Here is a 27,836-nt window from a genome sequence, read left to right on the forward strand (position 1 = left end):
ATCTCCATTAATGATCAAAATCAGTGTTAAAATTTTTCATAGAGTTATCACCTAATTGCTCTCCAAAAAAGTGTGTATCAAAATGTTTAACATTGTGACATTAGGAGAGTTGGGATGAATTTTAAAGTATAATTGATTGATAGATTCCAGACTTTCAATGAGATGAATGTTAAACAATTTCATACACTTTTTAAAGAGCAATTCGGTCTTTTTGTAATCGATAAATCTCACGGATAAAAAGCTTGACATTGATTTTGATAGTCAATGGAAATAGAATATTACTAACCTCGAAAGGTTTTACTAGTAGCAAATTATTCAGTTGTGTCCTATGTTGATTATAATAGAAAATTTTACCAAATAAAAAGAGATTTTCATGTTAATATAAATATTAATATGAAATGTGTCGTAATAGAAATTATTTGTATTAGTCCTAATAGATTCATGATTAAGCACCGACATGCAAGTGCATGAATAAGAAGAAAGTTGACACGGAAAGATAAAAGAACGAACAGTATACCTAACCATAGAGATGTAGCACATAGAGATGTAGTAAGTTAAAGCATTTTCAAATAAACAAATTAAAACCCAAACCCATTAATAGCTCTTGGTTTAATATTTGATACCAGCAGCAGCACTCAGGATGGATATATGTTACGGTCACTATCAACCGCGGCTTTGCCAACTAATGCATTTTATTTTTTTATACATTTTTCAGCTACACGATTGAGATATGATATATTTATTGTTGTTTTGGTAAATGGTAAATGGTAATTGAGTAATTTTAGTGTTGCTGCTTAATTAGTTTATTCTATTCACAAATATTACAATAGTTAATGATAAATAAATAAATAAATATATATATATAAATATATATATATAATTTTAAAAATAGAAATGAATAAAGCTTAAATCAATTTTTTAACCTTTACATATCTTGGAATACGAAATTGGATAGTCATAATGGCAAAGCTAACAACTTACTTTATTTGAGCTAAGAAAAATATAAATGGTTATAAATTATTATTTATTGAATTTTTTCTAAGGTCTAGTATCAACATGGTTTATTTTATTAGTGATTATGAAAAAAAAAATGTTGGGGACCAATTTGAGAAATGTTTATCCTATTAAAGTTTGTGAAAAATATTTTAAAAATTAGTAGGCCTAATAGATATTCTCCAAAGAATAGCTCTCTTGAAATTAGGGGTGGCAAAATGAATAATCGAATCAAATTCAAGTCAAATCCTAAACAAATTATGTCAAAATTCTGTGGGTTCGGATTCGATTTGTTTATTCATTAAATTAATTGAAATCTCAAGATTCGGATTCGATTTGTTTATTAAATAAATATTCGGTTCGATTCATTTAATTCGTTTAATAGATAATACAGCCACAAACTCTTGTACAAATTTATTTTGTACAAACTGATGTGCTATTAATTTATTGGTTGAATGAATATATAAAATAATATAAATAAATCATGTGGGCCAAGAGATATTTAATTCAACCAATTAATTAATGTCACATCAGTTTGTACAAAATAAGTTTTGTACAAGAATTTGTGACTATATCATTATTCAATTAATAAACAAATCGAACCAAATCAAAATTCGTTTATTATTCGTTTATCCTAATAATAAATGAATCCATAACAAATCGAATTGATATGAATTTGTTTACAAAAATTAAATAAATTACTATTTATATATTGTCTTATTATTATTTATAATTGCTATATTAACCTTCAAATTTTAAAATATTGCATAAATATTTAAGAATTAATAAGTAATTTAATTAAACGAATTTGTTTACAAAAATATTCAAGAATTATTTGGTTCGTTTATAACCCATTTATTAAACGAATCCTAAACAAATAAACAAATCAATGTCTTCAAACCCAGATTCTATTCGTTTAATTAACAAATTGAATTGAATCGAATTCATCCATTTATTAAACGAATTCAATTTTTCAAACCCAAATCTATTTAATTCGCTTCGAATCGAATCGAATAAACAAATCCTAACCCAAATTACCACCCCTACTCTCGATCCTTTGCTTGAAAATAAATCAGTCAAATCCCAAGGGCATGTAGCTTACAAATTAGTATAAAAGCACTCTTGTACGGACTAAGTTAACAATTTACTTGGCATAAATTAATTAAAAAGTTAAAATATTTAATAAAGTGAATCATACGGGTGTCGTGATTTTCATCTGCTCACTTAATTTATAAAAGGATGATTGTATAAGAGTTTAGAGTTGTATAATATAATAAAATGACACTTAAAATTGACTTCATAAAAAGATAAAAATTTGATAAATTCCTAAAAGATAAAAAATATATATATTTCAAACAATTTTTTTTGGCATTAAACCACATAATATTTTATATTTTAAACGAGTGAATATGACTTTTGTTCTTCTTGTCGATAGCTTTGGATATAACCCTAAATAAATTAAAAGTTGTTGATTTTTTTTTAATATAAGGAAACAATTGTTAATATTGATAATTTCCCTAGTCGTATAATACTTTTTGAAAAATGAAAAATAAGAAGTTTGGCACCAAAAACCAACGGCTAGTCTTAACCAGAAAGCAACCAAATAAAACCACTGAACAGAAGCCTTCAGCTTCAGCTCCAGCATTGTTCACAGTTTGCCGCGTGGACAAATCCACAGTTCTCACTGGAACCGACAGCCCTCCATATATAGAGAAAAAAGAAACCGTTACTCTTCTCTTCAATCAATAGAAAAAATTAACCGTTATTTGCAATAATTGTAACAATGGCGATGGATTTTTACATCAACGCCGTGCTGACAACACACCTTCTTCTTATTCTTTTCACCGGAATATCCGTCGCGCTGCCGGAATATTCCAACCCCAGTACGCAAATCAACTCGAACTCAGTCCTGCTCGCTCTCCTCGACTCACATTACACCGAGCTGGCCGAGTTGGTTGAGAAAGCTCTGCTTCTGCAAACGCTAGAACAAGCCGTTGCCACCCACAACGTCACCATTTTCGCGCCAAAAAACGAAGCTTTTGAGCGGGATCTTCTCGACCCGGAGTTTAAAAGATTCCTGCTTCAGCCGGCTAACATCAAATCTTTACAGAACCTCCTCTTGTTTCATATCATCCCCAGAAAGATTGCTTTTGGATCCGAGGAATGGTCGGCTCGGCACAAGACACTAGCCGGTGATGGTGTTGATGAGTTGTTTCCTTTGAATCTTGCAAAAGTTGTTCACCCGGATTCTATAACCCGACCCGATGGAACCATCCATGGTATTTCCCAGCTCATGGTTCCTCGGTAGGTTCAGAATGAATTCAACCGCCGGAGAAATTTAGATTCAATTGCAGCCGTAAAGCCAGAGGCAGCACCAGAGATTGACCCGAGAGTTATTACCAAGAAGTTGAACAAACCGGTTTTTAATGTTAAACCATATTCGCCACCGGTTTTGCCGATTTCCGAAGCAATAGCTGCCGGCCCGGGTCAGGCTCCGGCGTCGGCTCCGGCACCCGGAGGGCCCCGCGATCACTTTGATGGACATATCCAGGTGAAAGACTTTATCAAAACTTTAGTACATTACGGTGGGTATAATGAAATGGCTGATATTTTGGTGAATTTGACTTCATTAGCTAGTGAAATTGGGAAATTAGTGTCTGAAGGTTATGTTTTGACAATCTTGGCGCCTAATGATGAGGCTATGGTTAAGTTGACGACGGACCAGTTGAGTGAGCCCGGAGCAGCTGAGCAGATAATGTACTATCATATGGTGGCTGAGTATCAGACTGAAGAGAGTATGTACAATGCTGTGAGGAGATTTGGGAAGGTTGAGTTTGATACTTTGCGAGTTCCACACAAGGTTGTTGCCGTAGAGGCTGATGGGAGTGTTGAGTTTGGGAGTGGTGGTGGCAATGGGGCGGCGTATTTGTTTGATCCTGATATTTATACGGATGGGAGGATTTCGGTGCAGGGCATTGATGGGGTTTTGTTTCCTGTCAAGGAGGGGACTAAGAACTCGAAGAAGACCAAGGCTGTTGCGAAGGTTGCTGCCAATCCTGCTAGGAGAGGTAAGCCTGATTAACTTTTTGTTCAAGGCTATTGTTGTTGGTTGTGCTTGTTTCTTGGGTGGTTTTGTTGTGTGATGTTAAGTGCGATGTTGTTTATTCTGGGGTCTTGAATATGCATATTGTTGGATGAAATGAATTTGCGCGAGAGTTTTTTTTTTTTTTGGTCCATAGATTGAATACAGATGGTTAAAATGAGCTAGAATATACTATGTGCATCAAGATGGAGCTTTACTGCATTCAAATTCGATGGCCTAGTCAGAGTTTCTATTCATTATTAGATTAAGATGAATATGGAGTTGTATTTTTGTAATAAATCAACAGCAAACTCAAAACTCAAATATGTGGAATTGAGCAGGGAAATTGCTGGAAGCAGCCTGCTGGATGCTGGGAGCCTTTCGACAAGATTCTCGATTCATTACTTGCCATTGACAAATAACTCGTCATCATTTGGCTTACAGCCTGAAGATAAACAAAGGTTCTATTCTTTTTCTTAGTCTTTAATGTCTCACTAGTATATTTCCTTCTGTGTTCTAATCCGACTAACTTGTACCGATAATTGCTTTGGCTTAGTTTCCGCTCTAACTATTGTTTGTTGATTTTAAAACCCTACCTGTTTCTCATAACATTACCTTGTTACATTTGATTTGGCACTCAAAACAGTCTACATGAAGCCAAGAAAAGAACTAGTTTATATTTGCTTCAAATGACCAATGTTGTAGAACAGTTTTATCTCAGGCTTCTAACGGAGTAAAAAGGCTTACGTGCACACTAGAGGTAGATAAGTTTGACAATTTGGATTGAATTGATTTTTTCACAAGCTGTTAGTTTTAGTCAAGTTTGAATATTTAAGAACTGATGGAACGATCCCACATTTGGATTTGTAGGTAACTTGGTATTGTAAATGATCTAACTCACTGCCAACCCCAAATATTTCCCAGCCCATTGAACTGAAAAAGCAGTCCTTTGATTCGGTTTGCTTTCCAGTTGTCCGTATCTTAGGGTGCAATCAACTCATGGAGTTGCATCATAGAACACTCGACCATTGAAGACACAAAATACGAGTTGATTATTCTCCGCTGATTCGTTATCAATATCCGTGGTCACCATATTTATCGAGTTCTCTGTTATGTGTGTAACAAATCAGTGATGAGAATCATTTCATTGATGCAGAAACATCCAGACTCAGGGAAACGCAAATATTGTGAAGAAAGTAATGGAAATGGGATGGGAGGAATGCTTGCTCATAGACACCATACTAGGGGTTAAGATCAAGTGGTCCTTGAATGATAGCTATATACATCTCTGTAAGCACATAAATATGAAAAAAAAAATAGAAGAAGAAGCGCCTGCATACAATAAAGACTCTTCCTGTGCCCCGCCCTTGTATATTTAAATATAGAAATAATATATATATATATATATATATATATTTCCCTATTATTAGTTTAGCACCAGAGACAAACAGTGTGGTTAAAATTTATTAGGGACTTAAATGGTAGAAACAATATTAATGGAAGGGCAGTGTCATTCTCCTTTTGCCAACCCATTTTCTTTTTAATAAATAAATGAATTATTATTGATTGAGCTTGGATATTTGAGATTCACAAAGCTCAGAGTAAGGAGCCTTTTTAATTTTCAAATTGATCAAAAGCAATGATTTATTCTGTTAATGGTGCGTTTACTTCATGGGAATAGAAATGAAGTGAAATGAGAATGGGCTGGAATGGAAATGAGATTTCAATATTTACTTGGTAAAAATAAATGAGAATGAGAATGTGCTGGAATGTCATTAATGTGTTTACTTGACAAAATAAATGGGAATGAGAATCAATTTACTAAAATACTCATAATATTAATAATTAATAAAAATAATTAACTTATCATTTTAACAATATTATCATTATTGTTTTTGTTATTGTTGTTGTTGTTGTTATTATTATTATTATTATTATTATTATTATTAAATTTTATTAACTTTATTATTTTAGTTATTATTAATTATTGTTAATATTATTTTTATTAATATTATCATTTTAACATTTATTATTATTAAATTTTATTAACTTTATTATTTTAGTTATTATTAATTATTGTTAATATTATTTTTATTAATATTATCATTATTAACATTTATTTATATTATTATTAACTTTATTATTTTATTTATTATTAATTATTGTTATTACTATTTTTATTAATATTATCATTATTAACATTTTATTATTATTATTATTATTATTATATTTTATTAACTTTATTATTTTAGTTATTATTAATTACTGTTAACATTATTTTTATTAATATTATCATTATTAAATTTATTATTGTAGTTACTATTAATTATTGTTAATATTATTTTTATTAATATTATCATTATTATTATTAACTTTATTATTTTATTTATTATTAATTATTGTTATTACTATTTTTATTAATATTATCATTATTAACATTTATTATTATTATTAAAACTAAATTTTATTAACTTTATTATTTTAGTTATTATTAATTATTTTTATTATTATTTTTATTAATAATAATAATGATAAATGTTAATAATGATAATATTAATAAAATAAAAATAACAATAATTAATAATAACTAAAATAATAAAGTTAATAAAATTTAATAATAATAATAATAATAACAACAATAATGATAAATTAATTATTTTTATTAATTTTTATTTTTATCATTATTTTTATTGTTAATAATGATAATATTAATGAAAATAATAATAATAAAGTTAATAAAATTTAATAATAATAATAATTATTATTATTATTAATGATATTTAAAATAATAAAATTATTTGTGATCTGAATAAGGGTAATTTAGAAAATATGAAAAAATTATAAAGATAAAAAAGTAAATTTATGTTTTATTCACATTCTCACATTTTCATTCCCAGCCCCCCATGGGAATGAGATTCATATTACTTATTCCCAAATTGTGTGGGACCCACACATTTTATTCCTATTATCAAATTACATTTTGCCAAATAAACATAAGTTTTATTTCCATTCTTTCATTCACATTCTCCAAACCCACAAGTAAACACACCATAAAAGAATTCCAACTTATAAAAAGCAGTACAAAGTACAAACAAGCTTCAAGACTCTTTTTAAAGTGTTTGTAAAACTCTTAAATTCCCATTGTAGCTCTATCAAATTCATTTTTGCTACTTTCTCTCATTCATGTATTTGTACATATATAACCCATAATACAAAAATGGCTGACACCATTGGAGGTGTGTCGAGGTTCATGAACCAAAAAAAGCTTGTGTGGACATTAATAAGCTGCTTTGAAGATTTCAGAATCTGCAAACAATCCCGAACGACTGTCATACTGCTGCGCAAAGTATGAGTGCTCATTCTACACGCGGTGGAGAGCAAAGCTTGAAGGGAGGAGATGAAGACCGAAGCATCTCATCAAGTTACTGCTAATGATGGTTTGAGACTCGTCATCCACCAAGACTTGATGATGGTGGTGACTCTACAGATTTAACCGTTAAGGGCTGGTCGATACCGTCACTATCCTTGTGATAATTTGTCTTCTTGTCTCAGTGTTACAACTGCATTCGTATGTAACAAGGCTATGAAAATGCAGATTTTATTTTTTTTTGTACTTCTGTGGTCTTACCGTTCCAATAACGGTAAGCTAATAACGATTGAACAGAAAGACGTTTCCCAAAACTATCATAAAAACAGGCATAAAATCTAGCTTCATCACCCCACCATTGAATCCATTTATACAACATATCCCACAACATAAAAATAAGCACTGTGCCATGCCCACTTGCTGGATAAAAATAAGCACTGTACCATGCCGGCTTGCCGGCGACCTATTTATTAAGTTTTCAATACAGTTGAAAATTGTTCCTTTTATCCCTATTCAATCTGAAAGAAATCTCATGCATGTTTAATTCAAGTTTGAGCGAAGCCATATTAGTAAAACCATTCATTTGTCCTTTGAAAACTGCTGCAAGTCAACAACACTCTTATCAATTTGATTCCAGTGAAAAAAGATTGAAAATTTCTCAAATTCATATACGAAAAATTCTAACATCAAGCAGAAAGAAGTAAATCAACCGTTTCACTTTCAGCATGGAAGCATTTAATTTTTATTATAGAGAAGGAAACAAAGTTTCAGCCCTGCTTTCAAAAACCCCATCAAAGCTCAAGACCTTTCCGCACACTTGGCTTCCCACCACTCCATAAACTTTGACTGTGCAGCCAAGGTGTCCATCCTGTAAAGTTGCAGATAGTGATTGGCAAATTCCTGTCCAAAAGTCCACCCGAAAACAGCTCCTGCTGCTAAAGACAGCCCAGTACCTGGCAAATAAAAAATGGTTGAGGAGGTAAATAGAATTTCTCTGATATTGCACCCATAACATAACTTTTGAAGAAACTTGATTCGGTTCTTTTCCATTTACCTGTATCTGACGTTACAACTGATGACATTATTGATTATTGGCCAGAAAGTGAGCTACAATGCTTTAAAGATGACAGAATTTCTTTATTCAGTTATCCAGAAGAGTGACATGAGGGGTTTTCAACCCTTGACCACTTGGTTGAATCCAAGGCTCTTTAATGTATGAAGAATTATAATGTGCACAAATAAGTAGCTCATGTAATCCAAAATCTCTAATCAAGCAAGAGACCAGATGACACTAGTTGCCATGAGCAGGTACTTTAATGGACTGATCAAAACCAAATTGATTTGGACATATGAACATCACTGCAACTAAGCACCAAGCAACACATAAATTGAAATGAAATTTTCTATCTAAACAAGCTTGGTCGCTATATTAGAAGACAACTCCAAAGCTACACCATCCTGTAAGCCTGTCTCATACATATGTGGTTGATGACAAAATAGCATTTCATCAGAACCTACTAAGTTAGACACAGGTTCACTTTTTCAAAACAGACAGTTTTCAAATTCTGTCCAAATATATTTTAACATTGTATAAGGCCTATGCAGACCTACAACCCACATAATCAAAGGAAAATGCTGAAAAATTTTCGCTGCATAACTGAGAAAGTAGAGTACAATGTATAAAAATTCCTATCAACAACCAGCAAGTATCTATTTTACTATATATCCAAAATAACATTTACAATTCTTCACCATACTTTACTAATTGAATTCTTGTCTAAAAAAAGCAACTTAAACAAAATTACTGAACTAACATGGAAATTTATGCTTCATATCTTCCTAGGCATAAAAGATGTATTTTAATAGGCACAATATTCAGTATGGAAAGTGTAATAGCTGCCAAACAGAAGAGGCAGTAGATTACCATGTAAACTCCTTGAATACTTCCAAGCAACACCCGCAGTTGATACTGCTCCAATTAAACTTCCAGCGAGAGCAAAGTTCACAGCTTCCCTAGCACTCTTCAACTGAAGAAGTAAAAGACTTTAGCATTTGACAGCAAAAACACGTAACAGTGCATTTGCAATCAAATCATCAAAAAAATAAACAAATGCTACATGATTTATACCCACTTATAGATGCCTGCCAAGGAAAGCTTCTATCTTGATAGTTCAACAGGACAAAATTCCAACAATTTAAACAATACATTTATTACCCACTATTGCAAACAGAGTCAACATAAACAAAGGCTGAAAGACGAGGTTTTAATGAAGTTAGTATCAGTATGTTTCAATTAAAATTGGATTGCATAAATGTGAGCTCTCATCAGTATCAGTATGTCAATGAAAAAGAGCAGAATATCCCATGTTCTTACTTTACTAGTTATAATAAACAAACTTTGTTTCAATTCTAATAATGGAATGTAACAGACAGTACAGTCTACGACATCTAGAAGTTCACCAGTACTCAACTTTGATACATTCTTTGCGCTAATAGTTCAAGCAACAGTTTCAACTTTAGCATAAGATATTGGCAAAACTAAGAGTCATACGATTTCTTTGGAGGGAAGGGAAATATCATTCCTTTACAAAAGCAAGCAATACTCATAAAATTTTCAAAGCATATAAGGATCCTGGCACACGCAGAGGGGGAAGAAATTTAGATCCTTGTCATCCAGCTTCCCCAACCCATAAGTTAAGTATTGTGTACTAACAATGGATTTATAATGTGTGAAATATTTTATTTTTTTTTGGGGCACACTCTTACTAGTTTTATTTGTAAACAGAAGACACTCCCGTATATCCTCATAAATAAATAACCACATTCTCTGCTAGTTGTACTTTCTAGGAAACCTAAAATGCTTAGTTCAATATGTATGTGACAACTACTGGCCATAGAAACAAACCATCATTCAGTCATTCTTTCAAACCACATAAGAAAAATAGCCACTATTGGTAGCCGTCACCATGCCAAAAAAACACAAATTTAACTGACTGATCACAAAAAATGAACTGCCATGCAACATTTCATGCCGACAACAATCCCCTCTAATAAAACCCCAAGTCAATAAACAAGAAGCTAACAGCGGAACTGACTTGCTTCCACAGAATTACTGCTCCCCAATTGGACAGCGCATTTACAAATCAAGAATTCCAGTAGGTCCATTAGCACAAAGTTGTCACAATCACGATCAATAGAGAACAAAATATCCAATGTAGTTCACACTCATTAACAACCCAAAAGAATTTATACTCAATCCAATCCACAAGCAAATCATACAACCCTCCATTTGTGCTTTTTGTAATTGAAAGCTAAAGATTTAGCGCCTACCCACAAATCCACTTATTTTCGGTAAACAAAACGTACACCCTCCATCCTCAGATTTACATGAAAACAAAAAAAATCTATGAGTAAAAACGATGCCGTTTCAAGATATAATAAATGGAATAAATAGAGGAACATACAGCGGGGCCATGGACGGGATCGGTAGCGATGAAAGCATCGACATCAGAGGGGGACCAAGAAGGAAGAGGCTTCTCACGCTTTGTGAATCTTGTGTAGTTTTCGAGAAACGAGAACCTCTCTCCCCAGAACTCCTTGTAACCTTCCCAGTGCTTCCTGAAGAATGACTGTTGTTCTGATGCCGATGCCGATGATGATGATTCTCCCATCTCTCCCTCCCTCTCTCTCTCTCAACCTCTCTTCTTCTTCTTCTTCTTCTTCTTCAAAGCTTCAATCAAAACTCAACGGCAGAATCCCAACTCAGTTCTCTGGAGATTTCTTTTTTTAATTATTATTATTATATTGATGATGGATTGGCTGCTGCTGCTGTTACCGATTGAGTGAGGATGACTAAAGAAGGGAGAAACTGATTACGTGGGCGGACCGGGCCTGACATCATTTTTCAACCCAACCGGCCCACTTCGCAGTGTTTTTTTTTTTTTTTTTTTTTTTGAAAAACAATAATTATAGATTTACAAATAGTATGAGCACAGTGATTGTGACTTTTATCGGATAGACCCACGAAATAAAAAGCGCTATAGACTTGTACAAAACAGGTTGTACGTATAAATTGTACGCACTCAAAATTTAAAACATTATGATTTAACAAACACTAATTCACTTAAAATTTATAGTTTCCTAATTTTTATCTGTTATATCTCGTCGAAAATGTACATCATATATTGTAAACAAACCAGGATCAGTTGGCCCCTAAGCACCTTTCTTTTTAAATTAAATAATGCTTGCAGCTACTTGAGCTAGTGATTTTCAAACAATTCTCTTAATCGAATTTAGATCCATCTTTTCGTTTTAGATTAAAAAAATTAAATAAAAAAAAAAGACATCAATGGAATGAAAAGTTGAAAACACAGAAAACCAACATTGTTTATTATCAATTTAGTGTTTTTATTCAATTAAATTCATCTTTCTCAGTTATTGGTAGATTGATAGAGGAAAAGCCAAAAACAATCTCTCGAGATATATTCATCTTGGAAAATGTTCAAAATTCTATCCTGATTTAACCTATAATCTTATAGCATGTGTTTTTTATTTTGTCTTTTTCTATTTATTAACAACAAATCAACACTTCAATTTTTTTCTCCGTACGAGATTCCTGATCCTTTGAACATAAGTATTGCGAAACTTAAATTCATTGATGAAACTATCAAATGCAGGTATCGACAACATGCGAAAAAGATACCCATTGATAATCCTGCCAGATGAGGGAAATGAACAAAAGCTATGATCCTAATCTGTCTGGAAAACGCAGGTTACGATCTGAGAAAATAAATGTCACGGGCAACACATTAGCTTCTATTATATATATAATACTAGAAAGATCAATCTAAAACGCTTACATTGATCAGACCACTATTACAAAAAGAAGTTTCCTCCTCTGACATTCATCGACAAAACATTCAAAATGGTTGTACAGAGGCACTCTTACTTACACAACTAACACCGCCATAAACCACCACTTTCAGAGATTCATCTCCTCATCTCTTTCGCTTGGCTGCAGTCCCAGAACCACGGCCGCTTTTCTTCTCAGCAGATGCGGAACCACCTTTTCCTCTGCCCGCAGGCTTCCTCTTGGCACTTGAATTCCCTGCTCCCTTCAATTCCAGTTGTACTTCAATTCCTAGAAAAAAAATTAGGTCACAGATTAAAAAATCATTGGTTATATAGCAATTAGAAGTGGTTTCCATATTCTTCTTGATTGTCATTAGGTAAGATAATATCGCCAGACCTGATGAATTCAGACTTTGCAATTCTGACTGCAACTTCTCACCATTCGTGGCATCTGCTGACACAATTTGAAACCAAAATTAGAAAAAGAAAAGATCAAGAAAATTTACAGAAAACGGTACTTGTGTTTCTGTAAAAATTGTTGCTTTCCTTTTTATAAAAACACTTGTGAATTTTGTAACTTAAGGCAGTACCTTGAAGTTTTAAGAATGCTCTATTTAACACAATGCCTGGTTAAGATATTTATATGGAACAAGAAATCTCATACTCCAGCATGAGCCTCAAAAACTAAAGCAACAGTAAAACCAATTGAAACAGGACTTTCAACAAGCTGTGCTTGTTCTTCTCATTCCTCCTGATCTATATGGTTGCCATTTCCTCCAATGTCAAGAGGATTTGCTCGACAAAACGAGATGAGAACGTACCAACCCTTCTATCTCAAAATGCTATATCCAACCAAACAAACAATTTACAGAGTCCATTCACCATTTTATTCTATCTAAGCTTAACCACTTGCATTTTGTTTGAGAACTGCAGGTGGGAGGCCTATGATGATAATGACCATCTGTAGTGAGGATATAGGATGGTGGTAAAATTTTAGAGAATTTGATTGACTTAGTGCCAGCACCTTAACAAACTCGATTTACAACTTCTCAAGATCAGGAGACTTAAAAAGGATGCTGCAAAACAGTCGCCAATGTGATGGCAAACTGAATGAAACTTTTACTTGAGATAATTTTACCTGGCCCCTCTGTATCTGAAGAATTTTCTTCTTCATTCTCAGCCAAATTGTCCCCATTCTCTTCTCCAATTCCGTCATCAGGTGGTTCTAACATTGCCGCAATCCGCTTCTTAGGAGCCTTTTTCATTCCAGGAAGTGGAACCAAATCTGCAGCTTGTACCATTCGCGATTTGCTTTGTGCATTATAAGCTCTTGTTAGGGCTGATTTGACAGCTGGTGGAATGCCTTCCAATGGATTTGCATGACCCTGATACACAGTATAACCATAAATATGCTGAAAGTGAGATAGCCCTTGTAAAATCCAAGTATTATGTGATGTACGGTATATGTACCTGAAATTTTGACAGTTCCACAATACTATCAAAGTCCTCCTGGCTTATTGAGTAAGCATTCATGAACTCAACAACTTTCTTAACAGCTGCATCCTGGTCATTACATCACACACAAGAAAAATCACAACCAAATCCTCATGAACCGGTTTCAAGGTAAAAAAGCAAAATGATTCCATCCAAGTGCTAAGACCCAAAATCACCTGAGGTGAAAAGCTCTAGCCAGATACTTGCACATTAACATTAGGCACCAATATCTAGAAGTGGCCGACAGATATATGGATAAGATATGTTGGAAAATTTTACATCAGGGCTTGTAGAAATGTCAGTTTTCAATCATCCATTTAATCCCTTAGAAATTGTGCACAAAGACTGAGACTCTTAAGAACTGTAGACACTCAGTGGAGTGAAAGAAGCTTCATATGAAAACAAAAATGTTTTTAAAGTAAGCTGTAAGTACAACGGGAAACAAATGAAGCAGAGCGTTGGATACGACAAATAATAAGTGCCAACTGCCATAATCGAGAAAAATAAATGAAAAGACATGGTTTCTTAAAGTGCATGTACAAATTGCTACACCTTAATTAAAGGGAAACAGGAAAAGGAAACAGAAGAGAAGAGAAGAAAAGAGAAAGAGACGGAGAGGGAGAGGGAGGGAGAAAGCAGCCTAAACCACGATATAAGAGCTCAAACATAAAAATAGTAGTCCCTGAACTATAAGCTTTATCAAATCCCCCTATCATAGTAGTCAATCTACAATCAGATGTCTTTCAGGTGGAAACAAAAGGGAAAAAAGAATCAACAGAAAGGTGTGTTTGTATTCGATGCTAAATTTGAGGCTATGATTATGGTGGTCCTCGTGCCTTTGACACGAGGCATGCTAGCACTAGAATACTAATGTTGTTTCTTCACATATAAGCTTAAGCTTTTGAGTTAAGTAATTAGTCAGCACAAACTTAGAAGAGAACGAAGTTCTAACATGCTTTAGTTCACCCTTTAAATTTATCATTATTGCTCTTAATCTCATTCATCAGATTGTGAGGGCGTCTTGAATCTGGCTTGCACAGAACCACTACAAAGCAAGGAATTGGTGGACTAGTATCTTACATTTGACTTAGAAACAATTATACCAGCAAACTCACTATAGACCAAAGGTATATCTGGTGTACAGCCATTTCAATGACTCAACTAACAGTGACAGTTAATTCAAGTGGGCCCTTCCCTTGAGTCCTGACCACTTTAAGATAGGCACAACACCCTGCAGCCACCAGCAGTCTTTGCCTGAGAAAGGCATTGTTGAACACCTCTTGGTGCTTAAGAAAATGCCTTTGAAACACTAACCATTCAAAATATTCATAATACACTATCAGTCAAAGTTTCAACAATTAAAGTAAAATAAAAAAAATGACATCTAACCTTAGGCAGCACTCGAAGTGGCTCTGTTAATTGTTTTAAAAGAAGAGAAAAATAATCAAGTCGAAGAGTATCCCTGTACCATAAGCCACACAAGAATAATTAAAAATTTTGAAAAAGAGATTCCGATCCAAGAATAATTGACAGACTACATATTTTCAAACTTAGAACAGAAGGAAAGACCATAATATATACATAAACTGTCAAATACCCAGAGAGCAAGGACAGAGTCCTCTTAATTATATATTCTCCTCCTCCAGCTTCCCATAGGAAAAAACAATATACTTTAATGTGCTTGCAAATGATCTCTCTCTCTCTCTCTCTCTCCACAACCAGACACACAGACATACACATTTTAGTTAAATTTGGTTAACATGTAAATTTAATTTGTACTATCTAGCATAAGTTTTTAGCTATATCCGTATCTATAAGGTCAACTCATCTCCCAATCTTGTGTGATTATATCTAAGAGTAGTGCTACACCTCCCAAATTTCTATCCCAAATAATGTGGCATTCATCAATTGGATGGTCAAATAATAAAATTAATCCACTTAGATCTTGCAAAGAATTAACAACATGACACATCACATGCCACATCATTTGAGATGAAATTTAGGACATTAATCATTACTCTATATCTAATTTCTATTTTCTCATACACACACAAACAAGAGCTTCTCGTCAACTTTGAATGACAACAATATAATACTTCTAGTTATTTTGGCACTGAATCTCCATGTATAAGACTCTAGAAGAATCTTAATTTAAATCAACACTGTTTAGGTCAACACATGAGGCATACCTACAATGTAACTATATACAGTTATGGCCTAAGTGCAAGTGTATACCAAGTCTACATTTCAGGACATTAACACAAGGAACACTCAACACATGAGTCTGCACGTCTTAGCTTGTTCAGCAGCTACAACAAAAACTCAACTAAAACAGACATATTTGTCAACTCATTTGGTCGGTTTAGAGGTGAATTTAGCATAATATCTATCAGACACTAAGAGATTAAAAATAAATTCACCACTTAAAAGCAGGTGATTTTGTAATCAATTCTTCTACCAATCAATAAGTGACCAAAATCATAGAAAAAGCACATCAAATAACAACCGACCAAGTGGTTTAGTACTGTCTGCCTCCACAAGAGATTGAACTTCAAACCAGAATTAACCAACAAATTTAAAATAGGGAAAAAGAATTTACCTTCCCAATTTAGATTTACGAGAAGCAAGATGATGAAAATGCAGATCTTCTAAAAGCCTCAAATTTTTGCCCATTGTCGAATTCTTTCCCAGCCATCCACCAAACCTGTTAAAATTCCTTTCCCCCTGCAGACATGAGGCCCCGTTCTGATGTTAAGAATACATCTAATCCAGATAGGTTACTGTCACCGTCTCTCCAAAAAAATTGCGAGACAATAAAACAAAAATAAACATCTTATGTTACATCTTTTTGGAAATTATGAGATTTACATCTTGCATTTTCGTTTAAATCTATTGGCGTAAGCAGAATAAATTTTACCAAAACTTGTGGCACTGAAAACATGCCTTCTATGCAGAGAGGTATTATTAAATTAAAAAATTGGATCTCCAATTTCCATGCTGGTAATAAAAACAAATCATTTTGCAAAGCTTAGCATAGTCCTCAAGTGTACTTAATCTCATGTATTAGTCATGACACTTGGAATAAAGAAGAGATAACAAACCCATCGAAAAAGGCCTGGGGAGAAGAAAGTCCACTAAATTAAAAAATTGGATCTCCAATTTCCATGCTGGTAATAAAAACAAATCATTTTGCAAAGCTTAGCATAGTCCTCAAGTGTACTTAATCTCATGTATTAGTCATGACACTTGGAATAAAGAAGAGATAACAAACCCATCGAAAAAGGCCTGGGGAGAAGAAAGTCCACCACTAAGCTGTGCGACAAAAGAAAGAGTACAAGAAAGAAAACACAACTAATTCATGAAGTCCTAAAATTCATAGTGCTAAGAAATCTTGAAAAATAGGAAATCTCAAGTCATTACTGAACAACCACAAAATAAGCACTCAAAAAATCCCTAACATGAAAATTTTCACCTGGTCCTCTATTCTCTCAACTGCTTTACTCCACTCCATTTACAAAATTAACCGGTAAGCTAGTTGGTAAAAACCCCAAGCGATAAGAGAGACCAATACCTCTTATGTGATATACCCTAATAAATGAGGATCGGTCATCATAGCAAAGAGAGAATTACACTGACACCCTCCAAGGTTCGTCAACCTGTAGGTCAGATGGGGAAAGATCAGAAAACTATCAGCCAGATTCCTTGCCAACGACAACTGTTAACAATAGGGAGTCTGACTGATAGGTTTTCGATCTTTCCCTACTTTTCGGACGCTGACAAACCTCATGGGGTCTGGGTGGATTCTCACATTTATCAATTATATTGACATGACAAACCACATTTACATAAGCAAGAAAGCCACAAATATATCCCTAAATATATAATGGCATTTTCTACATAATATTACTCTTCTTCAATCAATACTATGACTTAGAATAAATAACCTCCATGACTGACATCATTTACCTGCTCAAGTGTCTCCCTTTGTCCATGCATCAGTGCAGCACTGATTAAAAAGAATTAAATATGGTCATTTAGCCAAGTGAAAGTCATGCAAAGAATTCTGGACATATTTCACAACTGGTACATACGGAATAATACAAGATGCAAGCGAACTGCTTTGAGAGAGTTGCCACTGTTGATTCCTTCGGATCTGGACATTGAATATATCGCCATCACTGATAGACTCAGCAGCACGGGCAATCAAGCTCAATCGCTTCACTTCATCTCTACCAGCTGAACTTGGCCTATAATTAATATAATTTTCCTGCAATGCAATAAAAAAAAATTACCATGTGGGGCATTCATTAAAAGCAAACGCAAGAGGTTCCCATTATGGTAGATCATTCAACATACAATTAATTCTATAGTAATTATAATTCAATATTTAATACAGTAATATATTGAACTGAAAAAAGTTGACCGCCTAAAAAGGGATGATCACATGGATTAACCATAAGAAAATAAATGCTATCTAATAATATAATATGATTTAACCTAAGAAAATATAATAATAATCTTTCAATGAAAACGTTATCTTTTATAATATAATTATGAATATGCTTATCTTTTCGATAAAAAAATAATTTTTAATGGAAAATAATAAAGAAAACTTTACTTCATTTGGGATATGGTAAGAATCTGGTTACTTTTCCAGACAATTTTTGGGTTCTTAAACAATTGCTTCTAGGGATTAGTTGTCCGCTCTTTAGGCTACGGAACAGTATACCCTATCTGTTTGTATAATCTATTTTGCCAGAAGCAATAGGCTCAGCGTCTGCTGATCAAATTGTCTCGGGCCAAGGCTGCCAAGAATAATAATTTCGGGGTCATACAATTTATAAAAAATACTGATAATACCCAAATTAGATTTGCCTCAATTTAGGGTGTGGGCAGAATACGAATCTTGAACCACAGTCATTCTGAGGGGTCATCCAACATAGTAAATCAAATCCTAAACAAAAGTAACTTTCACTTGAACATGCCTTTTGACATAAACTTAAGCAGAATTTTATTCTTAACTATGAATCATCCAAACTTTAAAAAACTTTACTCTCAAATAAGCTGATAAAGATAAAACGGTTTAATCAATTAATAGGGTCAAACTTAGATGTCTGGATTACTAGGTGGGTTAGATGATGTCCATGCCTGATAACATAGAGAAGTTGTCGCCATCTTAGAGAATATTATTACGGTGTCCGCAGAAAAGTTCGGGACTTGAATTTTTTAAAAACTGCAGAGATAAAGTAATCTCCAACCATGATCTAAATTGTCTTGATAATTAGTAATTGCTAATCAAACAAACGAGCACTAATTGAGGAAGAACCTGAATAAGTAGCGGGACAAGATCCGGATCACTCATGCTTAGATCAATCCGCTCATCCATTCTCAACTTCCCACCATTAAAGCCAAAAAGCCTACAGCCGCAAATGTGTGTTAGCATGACAAAATTCAATCAAATACACTTAATTTGTAAACACGTTGGCTATACCATTTTCTTTTTTGTAGCCTCAATAAAGAAGGGGGGGAAAGAAGCAGCTTACTGACTGATCTTAACCATCATAAGCCTTAGAATAGAGAAGCATAGGAGCTAAGTTAACATCCATGTAAAATCAATTTACAGATGAGAAGTTGAGACAATTAAGAATTTCATGATTATGGACATGATTGTCCCATAATTGTGATATAAATGATCCATTATACGTCTACATAGTAATAAGAGTCAGAATTATGGTCCATGATGCAGCTCGATAGCACAGGCACGATGTTTCATATAATCAAAAAGGTAATTGAACCTTTCACTCCAAGCACTTTCAAGAAGATATAGATCTTATATTACATGAGAACAAAAGTTCGCAAAGAGCGGAGAGGAGACAAGGATTAAAGTTCAGATTACAACTAATAGCCTCAAATATCAGCAGATGAACTGTTCTGAGCAATTTAATGAAATAGATAAGATCCAAGTGCCTTACTTATCAACAGCTGTGAATGGTGAAATATCTTCATCCTTTGCACTGCTTAGAAGGCGCTGTCTTATGTCATCGTACTTGATAACTGACATGGAGAGACTCATATACTGCAGCTGGTTTATAGCCATGCGAATATCTCCATTCACTCTGTCTGCAAGCTCCTCTAATGCAATCTGAAGGTCATAAATAAAAAATAAGTGATTCCATGCTTATATGTCTTCAAATCTAACCAATAGAAAAAAAAATGTGAAAACAAAATAACGGACACTAAATGTTTTGGATATACTTGATTGACTCTGAATTCTCCAATCCTTAAATTTAACACAGAGACCCAAAAATACGAAAATAAAGAAAGACAAAAAAAATTGACAGAGAGTTGATGAATTTCAACCCTGAACTTTAATGATAGTAAAGATAATCTACTCAACATTAAATATGGTACCAAAATCAAAATCTCTTCAACTACCCTAACAACTACCACGTCATGCTCTTTCGGACACCAACTCATTGTACATCCTGGAGATAATACAAGGCTTAAAGAGCCATCAAAAGGGCATGAAATGAATAGATAATCAAGGAACATCCACAGACACACACACATATATAAACAAATTCCAAGGAAACAAACAAATAATATCATTAAAGGATCATGTACCTCATTAACCTCAAGACCTTCAGCATTTGCAATTTGCATTAACCTTTTTGCAATCTACCACACCAAAAAAAAAAAAAAAAAAGAGCGTTAGAAGCTCCATACTAAGAACAAATTGTCTCATGATGCAAAGTGAACTTTAACACCTGGCATATACACGTGCTGCATAAAATTATGAATGTGTAAGGGAAAATGGAGGTCTTAGACTCTCTATTCAGTGGGCTACACATAAGCAACCAGGTTGCACATACTTGGAAGCATAAAGTAAAAGGTAGGCTTTAGTCTATGTTCAAGGGAAATAAGTTTAACAGCCCATTTTTAATAAACATCTTTCAAACTCAGTATTCATAAAAATGCGATAACAAAAGCAGAAACACTAAGAAATATGCCCCTTCTTGTTTGCTTAAAATCTTTCATAGAATGAATCTAGGCTTTACATTTACCTCAATGTTTTCAGAGAACAGGCATAATAACCTGACTTCAAGTCTAAAGGACAGGAATAAACAAGCATGATAACAGAACGAACCCAAGGTTATCATTAAAGCAAAAGGCATTTAGATTCACCTGCTACAGAGCTCAAGAAATCTTAACAGCTTCTAACATAAGTAAGACAAATCTCTTTCATAACAACTGTGTGAATGTCATAATAGAAGACGTGGAAGCCGCATCACAATGAATTACTTGGCAGATATTCAAGCTATTCAAGGTAATTTTTATGCAAACCAGTTACTTTCGTATATCTAAAAACTACAAAAGATCAGTTTTCTTTTCATAACATCTATCTCAAAACTAAGAACAAGAGTCCAATGCTCATCCCATATTTTCTGAGGTAGCTAACACAGGAAAATCAAAGCTAAGCAATAACAAATCTTCTTAACATCACTAGATTAACAAAAATCCAAATAGTATAAATGTGAAGTGTTCAGAAGTTCTTTTAAAGAAGAGAAACACTGGACTGAAAAAGATTAAATAAGACAAAAAAGGGAAATACCTCCTGTTTTCTAGGTTTCCGGAATCTGAGATCCGAGCAGTAGTTCACAAGACTCTTCAATTTCTGACTATAGCGGTCATTACAGATACAGATAATAGGAATTTTAGAAATCTTTATGCTGGCAATGAGATCAGCAATTCCACCTCTATCTCCAGCAGACATCCCATCTACCTCATCCATAATCAGGACAGTTTTTGGATGTTTTGAACTGAAATTTAAATCAACAAATTAGTGAAGTGAGGAAAAAAAAAAAAAGAAGAACCAAAGGAGTTTTAGGTACATCCTAGATCCTACGAACTAATTCAAGACACAATGAGAAAGCAGAACAAACCGATCCATATTAGCACTGAGGGCCTCATTGCTGACAAGTTCCTTTATGGAATTTGCATTGCTCCCACCAATTCCTTTGGAAATCTTGGCATCAGCTTTCCCTCGGCTATCACTAGCATTTACCTTGATATGGTAAGGGATACACATGAAGGGAAGATAGCGAAAGTTAATAACATCGAGTGATACAACATGACAATGAGCTAATAAGAAAGATATTCTAATAATAAAAGGAAAAGAATAATAAGCGATACAATACACCATTGACCTCACAAGAACTATGCTGATGCTCTAATGATCACCAAAGCCTTTCTCAAAAGTATGTTACCTCAATAGCCTGGAAACCCAGCATCTGACAAACCAACTTTGCTGCTGTAGTTTTCCCCATACCAGGTGATCCACTTAAAAGCGCAGCTTTTTCAGCACTGGCATCATTTTGTTTCTTTCCATTTCGTTTAGTTCCAGTGTCAAGAAACTTCTCATTCCAGTGCGCCAACCATGCATGAAGCTGCTTAACCTGCATATTAGTACAATGAAAAATCATAACTCCAATACTTCACCATGTTAAAATAAATATTAAGATTAAACCTCTGATGGCAGACACAGCTGCTAGAAAAAAACACATACCAGTTGCTGATTCCCAACAATCTCATTGGGAGTTTTTGGCCTATACTTCTCTGTCCATGTAAGCAAAGATTGCTGGATATTTTGCCCTTTCCTTTTGGCAGGAGAAGCAACTGTTTTCATTCTTTCACTGGGTGCTTTTGGAGCCGAAGTGCCTGCACAATGAACCAATTTTTCAAAATTTGGAAGACACTAAAAAAAAAAAAGAAAAAAAATGCAACCAACCAACTAAAAGGAGAAGCGAGAACAAGTTCAAAACATTCAAGTCAACTGTCATCCACTTCAAGCATTGCAAACCACATGGCCTCCGCTTAGACTTACGATTATTAACATGATGTTTCATATAAATACATGTGATAGCACAACTGAAAACGAAAGAATAATCAAAATGGAAGAAAATCAGAAAATACATTTAGGTATTGCTAATTGATACATTTATGTAAATCATCATCTTCTACTAACCAGTCGAATAGGTAAAATCATGTATAATTTGACAGCACAACTGAAAACCACAAAACAATACAATTGGAATTTCAGCATTGCTCTGTGTTCACCAGTTAATAACACAATTAGAGATTCAATAAGTACTTCAATATCATAACAGGTTCACATCGACCAGGTCCCCCAGTCTTCCCTAACAAAATAAATTATCCCTCTTCAAATTTCCATCAGACATATGCAATTATAAAACAATCTTCTCCAGCTAATCGCTAACATAACATTAAATACTAAAAAATACAACTAAATAATTCTTCACATAAAGAGAAAACATGAAACAATACTGCTGCATGGGCACAACAAAATTGTTAATGACCGAGAATCAAAAGGCCATGTGTTTCAAGGTAACTTGGAAACTTTCTTCTTTTGCAAACAAAGGCTACCAGATTTTGATCCCTGGTAGCATAAAAAACCCAGCATAGGCATAGGAAGACCTGATAGCAGAAAATGACATAGTGGCCTTAAACAACACCTTAATAAGCAATTCAACAGCTACTTGTGTTTATTATCTACAATCTTTTTCCATAAACAACTTGACAATACTTTCTCAAGAGACAACAAATGCCCAATTAGTGTACAGCTACTAAAACAAAGTCAAAAATAAGACGACCAACCAATCTAAAAACCCAGCATTATTGATACTGAACAACAGTCAGATGATACCAGATGGTAGACTTAACATGCAATTCATTTCAAGGCAGCACTGTGAACCACATACAAAATCACAAAGTTGGATGACAATGTTAGAAAATCAAACCAACAAAACAGATCACAAGCTAGGAATCAGATGTTAAATTGATATAAGTAAACACAAGGCAGTTTGCTCCTACTCTTCGCTTCTATATTTTGAGGACTTTTCTTAGGCAAAGATGCTGCAACTTTCTCAACAGATTTCTTTGATTCTGCTTGTGCAAGTGCCTTCATAGGCTTTGAAGCACGGATCATGTCAAACAATCCATCCTCTGTAAGGAAGGGAGTGCTACAAACGAAAAATTTGAGCCAGTCATTAGAGAGGATATATAGGACTCAAATACAATTGTTTGTGGGCATGGATCAAAGATGGCAAACCCCAGCTCTTTGGCTTTAGTTGATTTGGCTCCCCCAATGTCTTCATCACATAAAAGATAATTCTGCAAAAAAGATAATGTTATCAAACGTCAATACAGCTATGAAACCAATGAAATTTAAGATTGAAGTTCGGAACTACCGTTTTCTTGGGGACAGATTCAGTAACACGACCCCCATGGCGTTTAATTAAATCTTCAGCTTCTTCTCTCTCCAAACTGTCAATTCAGTCAAAGTTCATTATAAATCTCAAGTTGAAGGAATAATATTAACCAGAAACAGTGCTGAAATGCAATCCAATAAATCATGGCAACCACAATATCATTACACACGTCAGATAGAGTCCAGGTAAAACATTGTATGGATCACAGAAGAAAGCAGAATACCAAGGATTTCTACACACAATTCCGAGGACAAACAAGCACATGTAAAACCACGGAGATATAAGGTTCACTACCTGTCAAGTGTTCCACTAATTACAAAAGTTAAACCAGCTAAGCAATCAGGAGCACCTTCAGGGACTTCCTGATAGAGAGGAAAAATAAAAGCATTCATGTTAACATCAAGAGCAACAGAACCATTATAATTAATTAAGGAATATGTTCCTAGAACCATCCACCTTTTCTCCTTTGTGTGGAGGATCTTTCCTTTCTCCAAAATTCATAAATCCACCCCGCCCACCACCTCTGCCCCTTCCAACAGCAGGTGCCCCAGATGCTCCTCTACCGCCACGACCCCTTCCACTGGACTTAAGAGGAGATTCTGTCTTTTTAACATCCTCCTCCTCATCATCATCAATATCTACAGATTTCTGTGCAACTGCTCTGCCTGAACCAGACTTCAATTTCTTACTGGGAGTGGCACCAACAGAATTCTTCTTCACACTAGGTGGCACAAAGTCGTCATCATCATCATCAGCTTTGTGAAATTTTTTCAATGGGGAGGATCTAACTGATTTGCCATCATCTTTCTCTGCTTTCCTCTTGGCCGGAAGTTCCTCCTTCTCTCCTCCATCTTCTGGTTTTTGTTTGTCTGTAGCAAAATACTTGCTCGTTTTTCTTCTCCCCATACTTTCATGGCCTCCACACCCCTATTTATATCAAATGAAAAATATTAAGCCAAGTCAGACTATAAATATGCACATCAGCATCCTCAGTTTTCCATCCACTTAATGGAGTACAGTTATCCAAGAAGAAAACCATTTTAAGGAGTCAAAGTGGAGAATATGAATCCAAGAGCTGAAGTCAAAACATACCAACAAGGATCATAAATGAGAAACATTAGGTGTATGACAGAAGGCTCATCTCTTATCACCATTACGAGATTGACAGCTGTTGAAGAATTCTCATCACCATTAAGAGACTGACAGTTGTTGAATAAGCTGTGGAAGCATATTAAGAAGAATCTGAATTTGATAGAATGGATGAACACAATGCTGATAAAGTCCTTCCCTCGTGCCTAGACAATCTGAATACATCTGTGCATCAGGATGTAAACTTGGCCAAAGACAAATTGCATCAAGACTCTGACATGGTACAAAACAAGGGGATTGAAATTGACAATGTACAAGTTGCCTGTGATGATAATTTGTCAAAATCATGTGATAGTCGTCAAGGAGATTGAAACTGACAAGGGAAAAAAATGAAGAGAGAGTGAGAAAATAACTCCGCCAGGTTATCATCACGAGCAGCACGTATGTTGTCAATTTCAATCTCCTTATTTTGTACCATCTCAGAGTCTTGATGCACAACTTGTCTTTAACCAAATTTACATCTTGGTGCAAAGATGTACTTAGATGGTCTGGGTATGAGGGAAGAACTTAATCATCATTGTTCTACTCCATTCTATCAAGTTCAGATTCTTCGTAATATACTTCCACAGCTTGTCCAACAACTGTCTATCCCTTAATGGTGATAAGAATAAGCCTTTTGTAAAACACCGAATTTTGTTCATTGATGATGATCCCCATTGGTACATAATCCCTCAACACTTGAATTCCTATCCTCTACAAAAGAGCTAGTGCCCATTGACATTTTTCAAAGACGAATTCATCAGAAATCAGCTCCCAGACTCACCAAAAGATAGAAACAGCAGGTTTTAAATTTCTGGTAATTTATCCAATCTTTAAACTTTATACAATAACACAAACATAAACGACGTATATAAATATATATCATGTATATAACAGAAAACAGACTCACGGGCTCAGAATTTGTTGTCTCCAAATTGCTCAGTGCAGTATTTGCAGGAATTGTAGCATTGTCTTTGTCTTTGCTATGTGGTTTCAAAAACCACTTCCTAATATCTTGCGGCTGTAAGTCAAACCAAAAGCCGAATAAATCAACTATAATTTTTCAGTCATAAGACAACTAAACCCTCTACTTAATTCTCACTTAAAAAAACACAATAAAATAAAGAAAATGTACAAAATTAGAAAGCCTACTCATTCTCAAAGCACATAAGTATTACTCTTTTTTCTCTCATTTTCCCAGAAACCAAACAGAAAAGCATCAAGAAATTCATAACGTACAAAAATAAAAAGCCTAAATTACCATATTCAAACTTCACACACGGAAGAGGTACTGCAATTGGTTGACTGTTTTCACAGAGTTCGCCTTGAAAGCACAATCTGTAAGACAAAAATTAACGTCATTAAAAAAAATATAAAACAAAATTTATTAACACTAACAATGTGTTTCGAATCAATGAGGTAAACATTTTATTATAAATAATAATAATAATAATAATAACAACAACAACAACAACCATGCAAAATAAAGAAATAAGGAAACTAAACCTCAAAAATAATAGAGGGGAAAGGAAGAAGAAAAGAAACCATTCAGAATAAAAGGTTTTGTAACTTTTTTGAGTAAAGAGCAGCAAAGGGAAAGTGAAGGAAAAAGACGTTAGCAGTACCAATCTCGCACTCTCTCTTCCTCTACTATGGGTCGGCAAACTCGGGCTCGGATCCGGTTCTGATCAACCCGATCCGAACCGGGTTGGGAAAAAGATAATCCAAAATCAACCCCATGATCCGAGCCGATAAAAAATTTAATCATTTTCAATACATATTGGGTAAATTGGGTTTCGATTGGAATTGTTCGGATTGTGGTTTTGGTTACAACCGGTTCGGATTGGAGAATTCAAAGCAACTGGTTCGAAACGCAAACCCGAACCGAACCGAACAGAAAATCTAAAATGAAATACGTACATAACATATTAATAACCCATCAGTGAAAATTACGAACAGCCATTGTACAAGAGAAGACTGAACAGTTTCAGAGCCTGTGACGCCTCTTACCATGCCCAAATGAAGATTGAATTACAAACAGCTTTTCATGCACAATGTGGAAGCGCATGTACAACCCTACCTTGCTGACGACGGCGAACGAAGCCGGAGGAAGCGACAGCGGAAACGACAGCAGCTGGAACGAGGAAGCAAATCGAGAACGGCTAGAAGCTGCAGCTTCGGCACACTTGAACGGAAGTGAGCGGCGGCAGCGTGGGCGTGAGGGAGCGCGTTTGTAAGTTTAGGGTTAGAGAAAGTAGACCGCAAGCGCTGGCGCGGGCGTGTGCGTGAGCGGTTGTTTGCGGCGGCAGCGGTTTCAGTGAGTGAATGCGTCGCTCTGTCGAGGAGAAGTCAAGAAAAAGACGGGAATTTTTACGATTAGTTCAGGTTTCGCCGTCTTGGTGTCTAAGTTAGACGGTCGGCTCAGACGGATTGGATCGGATTAAATACGGATCGGTTCAAATTCGGATCACAACGATTTGAACTACACTTTTTTTATAGAGAAATTGAATTACATATTAAAAATAGGGATGGCAAAAATCCCCACGGGAACGGGTATTCTCGGAAATTTTTCTCATTTGATATGGAAATAATTTTATACCTAATTTTTTATTTGGGGAGAGGACGGAGAAAT

General features: G+C 34.6%; 2 protein-coding genes and 1 pseudogene across 7 annotated transcripts; 1 reads left to right on the forward strand and 2 right to left on the reverse strand.

Moving 5' to 3' along the window:
- The first annotated feature begins 2,748 nt into the window (after positions 1 to 2,748).
- Positions 2,749 to 5,460, forward strand: LOC18035072 (annotated as a pseudogene).
- Positions 5,461 to 8,018: 2,558 nt separating this feature from the next.
- Positions 8,019 to 11,262, reverse strand: LOC18034875 (succinate dehydrogenase subunit 6, mitochondrial). Its single transcript, XM_006423990.2, has 3 exons — positions 10,907 to 11,262; positions 9,367 to 9,469; positions 8,019 to 8,395 (listed from the first exon to the last, which is right to left on the reverse strand). Exons 1-3 carry the CDS (start codon positions 11,111 to 11,113, stop codon positions 8,241 to 8,243), a joined length of 465 nt encoding a protein of 154 aa, XP_006424053.1. The 5' UTR covers positions 11,114 to 11,262; the 3' UTR covers positions 8,019 to 8,240.
- Positions 11,263 to 12,076: 814 nt separating this feature from the next.
- LOC18034088 (replication factor C subunit 1) lies at positions 12,077 to 27,720 on the reverse strand. Of its 6 annotated transcripts, none has more exons than XM_006423992.2 (23): positions 27,285 to 27,718; positions 26,466 to 26,542; positions 26,115 to 26,225; positions 24,533 to 25,003; positions 24,371 to 24,438; positions 24,056 to 24,131; positions 23,917 to 23,978; positions 23,679 to 23,827; positions 22,354 to 22,505; positions 22,055 to 22,243; positions 21,731 to 21,852; positions 21,400 to 21,607; positions 20,412 to 20,465; positions 19,760 to 19,929; positions 19,114 to 19,204; positions 17,879 to 18,054; positions 17,754 to 17,793; positions 16,387 to 16,511; positions 15,177 to 15,249; positions 13,764 to 13,856; positions 13,432 to 13,678; positions 12,691 to 12,744; positions 12,077 to 12,582 (listed from the first exon to the last, which is right to left on the reverse strand). In XM_006423992.2, exons 2-23 carry the CDS (start codon positions 26,466 to 26,468, stop codon positions 12,440 to 12,442), a joined length of 2,877 nt encoding a protein of 958 aa, XP_006424055.1. In that variant the 5' UTR covers positions 26,469 to 26,542; positions 27,285 to 27,718; the 3' UTR covers positions 12,077 to 12,439. The 6 variants fall into 6 exon arrangements, with proteins under 6 accessions (XP_006424055.1, XP_024034541.1, XP_024034543.1 ...); XM_024178773.1 differs by lacking the exon at positions 27,285 to 27,718 and adding an exon at positions 27,215 to 27,279; XM_024178775.1 differs by lacking the exon at positions 27,285 to 27,718 and adding an exon at positions 26,830 to 26,850.
- Positions 27,721 to 27,836: the final 116 nt, after the last annotated feature.

Source organism: Citrus clementina, unplaced genomic scaffold, assembly GCF_000493195.1.
Source record: "Citrus clementina cultivar Clemenules unplaced genomic scaffold, Citrus_clementina_v1.0 scaffold_8, whole genome shotgun sequence".
Classification (NCBI taxonomy): Eukaryota; Viridiplantae; Streptophyta; class Magnoliopsida; order Sapindales; family Rutaceae; genus Citrus; species Citrus x clementina.